The sequence below is a fragment of the Leptosomus discolor genome, chromosome 1 (assembly GCF_034619465.1).
Source record: "Leptosomus discolor isolate bLepDis1 chromosome 1, bLepDis1.hap2, whole genome shotgun sequence".
Lineage (NCBI taxonomy): Eukaryota > Metazoa > Chordata > Aves > Leptosomiformes > Leptosomidae > Leptosomus > Leptosomus discolor.
In genome coordinates, this window is record NC_141391.1 from 132,346,399 (window position 1) to 132,353,103 (window position 6,705).

The window sequence follows — 6,705 nt, forward strand, 5'->3', positions numbered from 1 at the left end:
TTGAATCAAAACAGAACCAGGCAGGCTCTTTGGCTTCTTGTTCACCCAAATCACCGCCGTCCCCTACCACGCCATGGCTGATTCTATGTCTGTCACACTGCAGTTCATCTCCCCTCCTTTCTCACTTCCTGATGCACTTCTGGCTGGCCACAAAGCGTGAACTTTGCTATCTAAAGCTGATAAGCTAAAACACATCCTATGAAAGCAAATGCAATTGTGAAAGAAGCAATACCCAGGTGTTCTTGCAACTGAGGAGACGTGCCCTGGGTCATAGTGCCATAGTGCTTGTCTTTGCTCCCATGCTAACTCAGCCACCCTCAGGACTGATAGGGGAAAATTAAAATGTACCCTTCCCCAAAATATTGCCAAACAAGAGGTGGAAGTGAAATACGGGAAGTGAGAGCAAAGTTGATTAAATCACAGTAATACAATCCACTGAGTGCAAAGCCTCAGAGTCCTGTCAATCCCATGGGCTTGGGTGCTTTGAGGCCGAGCTCCTGCCCAGGGCCCAGCTGCACACCGTTGGCATGTGGCAGGGACCTGAAAAGAACCGAGCTCTGAAGGGGTGTCAGTGCCCTCAGCAGGCAAAGGCATGTTTGCCATAAATGTCAGTCCCTGTCATTCAGGGCTACAAGAGGCATGGTGCTAAAAATGTATAAGGGCTGATTTAGCAGGACATCTGTGACCTAGCACTGCCAAGTGTAGTTGGGAAGGGACCTGCCTTTCTGCAAAGCCCATCTGGCACTCTGTTGCTTCAAGTCCTGTTTCTGCTTTGCCAGTCCCAGCACACCTGGAAGAAGACATGGGTCATCGGGACACTCCTAATCCTACCGTCACCCTTCCCCAGGAGCAGCTGCCCCAGGAAGAAGGTGCCGTGCCTGTGGGCTCCCTCTTTCTCTGCAGTCTTTGCTTGGCTCCTCTGCCTGCTGGCTGTTGCTGCTGGTGTTTGACTTTCTCACTCCCTGCCTGCCTTGTTCTGCCATCACTGCCTCCTTATTCAGGGAGTGACACACCAAAGGATATATGTTCATGCTGCTCATAAATCCTTGGAGGGTACAATAGCACTGATCTCACCCTGCTCCTTTTTAGTGCCTCTCTTTTTTAAGCAGATCCCTTTTCTCACTTCCTAGTTGCTGGGATCTTTGTTCTCACAGCTTTTTGTGTCTCTTCAGTTCCTGTCAAGGCTCTCGTACTGGTAAAGCCTTGAAGATATACCAGGGGTGTGTGCATCCTTCTCCCTTTGCAAAAGGAGTCTCTGACGTCCTCTGTGGGAACTTTCCCCTCCCCTCCGGCCCTCACACCCCCCCGTCCCATGTGCATACACCTGGCTGAGCCTGGCAGTCCTGGCTTTACCCTGTGTGTCAGAAGAGGATGACACAGTGGCGCGTAGCCTAGCCCGTGAGCCCGTGAGCCCCACAGCATCCCTCACCCAGCCAGGTTCACTCACCTCACTAGGTCTTGGTGCATCAGCACACGAATTCTGTCTCCCCTTGCCCAGGTGGGCTCACACCTCTGCTCCTTGCTGTCTCTTGGAGGCTCAACTTGTTGGGAAGAGCAGCGCAGCCCCCAACGTTTCCTCACTGCTGTCTGAGTCGACAGCAGGTAAGACCAGATTACTGGGGTGTGTGTTGGAGACTACACCCTGATGCTGCAGATCCCAACACGCCTGCCTCCCCGGAGTGCTGACTCCAGAAAGCAGGAGCAAGGACCCAACAGAATAAGGGACGCAGGGAGCTGGGAAGGCAAGGAGAGTGGTGGAAAACGTGCTCCAACAGAGGGGCTGCTCGGGTTTGAAAGGATCACTGATAAATCCCAGTGCTCTTCAGACCTCTTTGTGCAGGCAAATGTGGAAGAGCACAGCAAGGGGGTGAACCCGCATGCAGGGCTGTGGTGCAAGTACCATAGCAGGGCCAGAGCAGCCGTGTTTCACTTTCTGAATGATTCAGACAGGAAAGGCAGAAACCTCCAGGCTGCTGAGGAACTTCACCTTCCAGGGGGGTGGGGACAGCTCACACTTCCCAGGCCTGCTGGGGGGAATGGCAGGCTTTTCTCCCAGGACATTTGAGCTCCCCAGTCACACAACTCACGTTTTCCTGGACTCCCAGGGGCTCTTAGGAAAGGGTTACCCACTGAGGGGCAGGCACCCCATTATGCCTGCTTAGGAGAAGGGCAAGAACTGTCTCTCTTGCCATGGGGAAGAAAATGAGGGGCATGAAGGGAGAGCTGCCAGGGAAAGAGTTAAAGGAGCCAGAGAGCAGCCGGGCTGCGTCTGTTGTCTGTTTGCCGTAGCTATGTGGGCTGCAGGGTAGAAAAGAAAAATCTCCAGCCTGGAGGAGGCAGATGAGGGAGGGTCCTCAAAGACAGCGGCTGGGGATGAGGGAGGCAGCAGGTCTTCCCCTCTCTGCTCCCGTGAGCTGTCACTGCAGGGAAACTCTCCGACTCCCCAAAGGGCTTGGTGACAAAGCAATAATGAGCTGGTGGGTCTAATGACAGCTGCTTGGTTCTGTCAGGATTTTCTTGTGTGGAAGGCTCTGTCTGCTGCTGACTGGAATTCTGGCTGCTTTCTGCTGATGAAGTGACTTGACTGTGGAAGAAGACAACCAGATCATCTGCTAACAGGACGGCAGAGAGCAGGGGTCTGACACTGGTGCTGTCCCCAGCCATGTGAGCTCCCTCCGACGGATGCCTGCCCCAGAGCCCTAGTTCAGAGCTCTCCCATGATGATGCCTGAGCTGTAGGTAGGGAACAGCACGAGCGTGGATGCCCTCGGAGGGCCAACCCGGCAGGTTTCTGCAGGCCACTGGGTCTCCAATGCTGGTAGGCACACCAGAGCAGCCCATGGTCATTTCCCAGGCCGGGGGCTACCTGTGCTCTGCAGTGCTGGGCTGGAGCTGCTGTGAGAGTGACTATTGGGCAGAGGCAGTGGGAAGTCGCAGGAGGGGATTCAGGCAGCTGCTGCACCGTGGCTGAAGGTGGAGTTTTGCCGGGGACAGGATGGAGATGGTGCGGCTGTACGTGGTGCTGATCCCCATGCAGCATGTCCTTGCCATGACCTGGCTGTAAGTATGCTTTGCACTTGTACTGTCTGGACTGGAAAGTCACCTGGGGAGGTGCTGTCTCACAAGAAAACAGGCAGATCTGTGAGAAAAATGAGGAAGAAGGAACCTGGGCAACACAAAGGCAGCAGATTAGGAGGGGCATCTCTGGGAGCATGAAGGGAGAGGAATGGTGAAGCTGAAGAGGTGCAAACCAGGATGGGGAGCAGCAATGTTCAGTTTGGCACAGAAAAGAGGCAGCACGTCCCCTTCCCTGCCCCATTCCTGCTCTGAAATAAGTCTATAGAGGGCTAGTCCCACACAGACATGGCCCTGGCTCTAGCCCATCTGCGACTGAGTCTCTCCCCTGCCCCACAGGTACCTGGCCAAGCAGACTTCCCTGCGGGCAGTCCTCAGGGACCCCGGGGGCTGTGAGGGTCTGACAGGACTGGTAGAAGAGCAGGTCCGCATTTGCCGACGGCAGGTGGAAGCCATGGATGCGGTGAAGCGAGGTGCGGAGCTGGCTGTCGAGGAGTGCCAGCACCAGTTTCACTCTCGCCGGTGGAACTGCTCCACCCTGCAGGGGCTGCAGGTCTTCGGCAAGGTTGCCATCCAAGGTCAGCGAGGGGGAGACGGTGCAGGCAAAGTTGGCATGTGGTCCCTTCAATATGCCCAAGGGTGCCCTTGGCACATCAGCCTTTCCTGGGCTAGTGTTAAAGCGTCAACACAGAACAAACAGAACCAAATGCATGTGCTGTTACAAATATTAATATTATGGCTAAACCTCTTCCTCATTTGGCCAGACTTGGCTTTTTGGTCCCATCTGGACCATTGTGGATACCATCTTTGCAGACTGATCTTCTCCCCCTACCACTAGTTCAGCCCTTTGCAGTAGTGGCTCAAATCAAATCTTTTTATCTGAAGCTGCAGTCCCTTTTTGTTGCAGGACAGGGAAAAACCAGCAAGGAACAGATTTTGCATGTGTTTGCACAAAGAAGCCATATAGGGAGCTATAAGCAGGGTCCCTCTGGCTCCTAAAGACAAGGTGGCAGGGTCCTTCCCTGACAAACCCTTCTGCATGGAGGCTCAGCCGCTGGCATCCCCCACCACAGCTCCCCTTTCACTTCGCTTGGGGCTACTGACTTCTCTCCCTCAATGGGACACCCAGCCCAGGAACTGAGGGTGTCAAAGGTGAGGGTGCTGACCCAGAAGGACCCCACAGAGCCATCTCCCTTGCTGGCTCCAGCCTTTGGGGACTGCAGCATCCTGACAGTGATTTCTCCTGAGCAGTCTCACATCTGAATGAATCCTTCCTGCATGCAGTCACAGCCTCTTTTCCCCCCCATCATGACCCACCGGCCTTCCCCCTCTGCAGACTGGTGCCATTTCTCGCCCCACTGCAGGCACACGGGAGTCTGCTTTCATCCATGCCATCTCTGCCGCCGGTGTTGCCTTTGCTGTGACTCGTGCCTGCAGCCGTGGGGAGCTGGAGAAGTGTGGCTGTGACCGCAAGGTCCGAGGAATCAGCCCTGAAGGTGAAGGAGGAGGCTGGCAGCAGGGATGGGGGTGGCAGAGGAGAAGATCCATGCGGAAGACCCTCAGCAGGGGAGGAGACACTGCCCTTCTCCATGTCCCTCAGCCCTTTGGGAGTTCCTCCCAGGGGTTCTTCTTCATCTCATGGCTGCTTTCCCTCTGCAGGTTTCCAGTGGTCGGGCTGCTCTGATAATTTGTCTTATGGGATTGCCTTTTCTCAAGCCTTCGTAGACAATCCTGAGAGGAGCCGTGGCATCTCCTCCAGCCGAGCGCTCATGAACCTGCACAACAATGAGGCTGGGAGGAAGGTAAGGGCAGGAACAAGGCCTAGGAAGGAAGCCCAGCTTCAGGGCCTTCTCTCTGGCTAGGTGGACCTTGGTCCAGCTCCCCTACCCCAAAGATGGGTTCAGGGCAACCACAGGTTCTCAGAGTGGGTCTGTCCTGCTGCCTTTCCTCAGCCCAGCACTGTGCTACTCACACTGAGGTGGCTCCTTGCCTGTGTGGAGGGGCAGTCCCAGCCTGTCCTACCCACCTCTGAGCAGAGTCCTTTTCCTCACACAGCCCAGCTGTGATTTACCTTCCTTGGCCTGTTTGGCAAAGGAAATTAGTTTCCCCATTCTGCTCTGAAGGGCTTCCCTGCCTCTCCATTCCTTCCTGAGCAAAGACAGTTCCCTCTGTAGGGGCCATTGTCAGATCTGGTCCCTTGAGCATTCTCTGGCTCTGGGCAGATCTATTCCCCTCCCCACAGCCCCATGGGTCAGAGCAGGTCCCAGTCTCTTCCCCTGCCTCAGGGATTTCTCTTACAGACCCAAGCCAGCCCATTTCCCACAGAGTGGATCCCCTTCTGTTTCATATTGGCTTGGCTTAAAAAGACTTTTCCCTTCCCTTCCCTTCCCTTCCCTTCCCTTCCCTTCCCTTCCCTTCCCTTCCCTTCCCTTCCCTTCCCTTCCCTTCCCTTCCCTTCCCTTCCCTTCCCTTCCCTTCCCTTCCCTTCCCTTCCCTTCCCTTCCCTTCCCTTCCCTTCCCTTCCCTTCCCTTCCCTTCCCTTCCCTTCCCTTCCCTTCCCTTCCCTTCCCTTCCCTTCCCTTCCCTTCCCTTCCCTTCCCTTCCCTTCCCTTCCCTTCCCTTCCCTTCCCTTCCCTTCCCTTCCCTTCCCTTCCCTTCCCTTCCCTTCCCTTCCCTTCCCTTCCCTTCCCTTCCCTTCCCTTCCCTTCCCTTCCCTTCCCTTCCCTTCCCTTCCCTTCCCTTCCCTTCCCTTCCCTTCCCTTCCCTTCCCTTCCCTTCCCTTCCCTTCCCTTCCCTTCCCTTCCCTTCCCTTCCCTTCCCTTCCCTTCCCTTCCCTTCCCTTCCCTTCCCTTCCCTTCCCTTCCCTTCCCTTCCCTTCCCTTCCCTTCCCTTCCCTTCCCTTCCCTTCCCTTCCCTTCCCTTCCCTTCCCTTCCCTTCCCTTCCCTTCCCTTCCCTTCCCTTCCCTTCCCTTCCCTTCCCTTCCCTTCCCTTCCCCTGATCCTGCACTCCAGCCCCATGGGAGGTGTGGGGGGGAATGGTGGCCGCTGGGGGGCCTGCAGGCATGGGAGGTGTAGGGCAGGGTGTCCTGGGTCTAGCTGGGAGCTGTCTCCTGCTCCCCAGGCTCTCCTGGCCCACATGAAGGTGGAGTGCAAGTGCCATGGTGTGTCGGGCTCCTGCGAGGTGCGCACATGCTGGAAGGTCATGCCTCCCTTCCGCAAGGTGGGCAACGTCCTCAAGGAAAAGTTTGAGGGCGCGACGGAGGTTCACCCCAAGTGGGTAGGTTCCCGCAAGCTCCTGGTGCCCAAGAGCTCTCTCTTCAAGCCCTACACGCCTCATGATCTAGTCTACCTGTTGGCCAGCCCAGACTTCTGCAACCGGGACCCCCGGCGCGGGGTCTTCGGCACCTCCGGCCGCCATTGCAACCGGACGTCCCCAGCCATGGATGGCTGCGAGCTCCTGTGCTGTGGCAGGGGCTTCCACACGGCCCAGGCGGAGGTGGTGGAGCGATGCAGCTGCAAGTTTCGCTGGTGCTGCTCCGTCAAGTGCAAGCAGTGCCGGCACCTCGTGGAGGTGCACAGCTGCCGCTGATGGGGAAGGTGGCGGGAGGCTGCGGGGGGACTGCAGGGCCAC

The 6,705-nt window shown here is 56.5% G+C and overlaps 1 protein-coding gene across 1 annotated transcript; it reads left to right on the forward strand.

The window, feature by feature from the left end:
• The first annotated feature begins 2,994 nt into the window (after positions 1–2,994).
• LOC104345241 (protein Wnt-4a-like) lies at positions 2,995–6,663 on the forward strand. Its single transcript, XM_086460697.1, has 5 exons — positions 2,995–3,059; positions 3,414–3,652; positions 4,439–4,570; positions 4,734–4,876; positions 6,196–6,663. Exons 1-5 carry the CDS (start codon positions 2,995–2,997, stop codon positions 6,661–6,663), a joined length of 1,047 nt encoding a protein of 348 aa, XP_086316823.1.
• The last annotated feature ends 42 nt before the right edge of the window (positions 6,664–6,705 follow it).

Excerpts from the sequence above, each read along its gene's own strand:
- LOC104345241 (XM_086460697.1), top strand. The coding sequence starts at position 2,995 with ATGGAGATGGTGCGGCTGTACGTGGTGCTGATCCCCATGCAGCATGTC. Across the intron at positions 3,060-3,413 it reads GTCCTTGCCATGACCTGGCT|GTACCTGGCCAAGCAGACTT; the intron begins GTAAGTATGCTT and ends CCTGCCCCACAG. Across the intron at positions 3,653-4,438 it reads CGGCAAGGTTGCCATCCAAG|GCACACGGGAGTCTGCTTTC; the intron begins GTCAGCGAGGGG and ends GCCCCACTGCAG.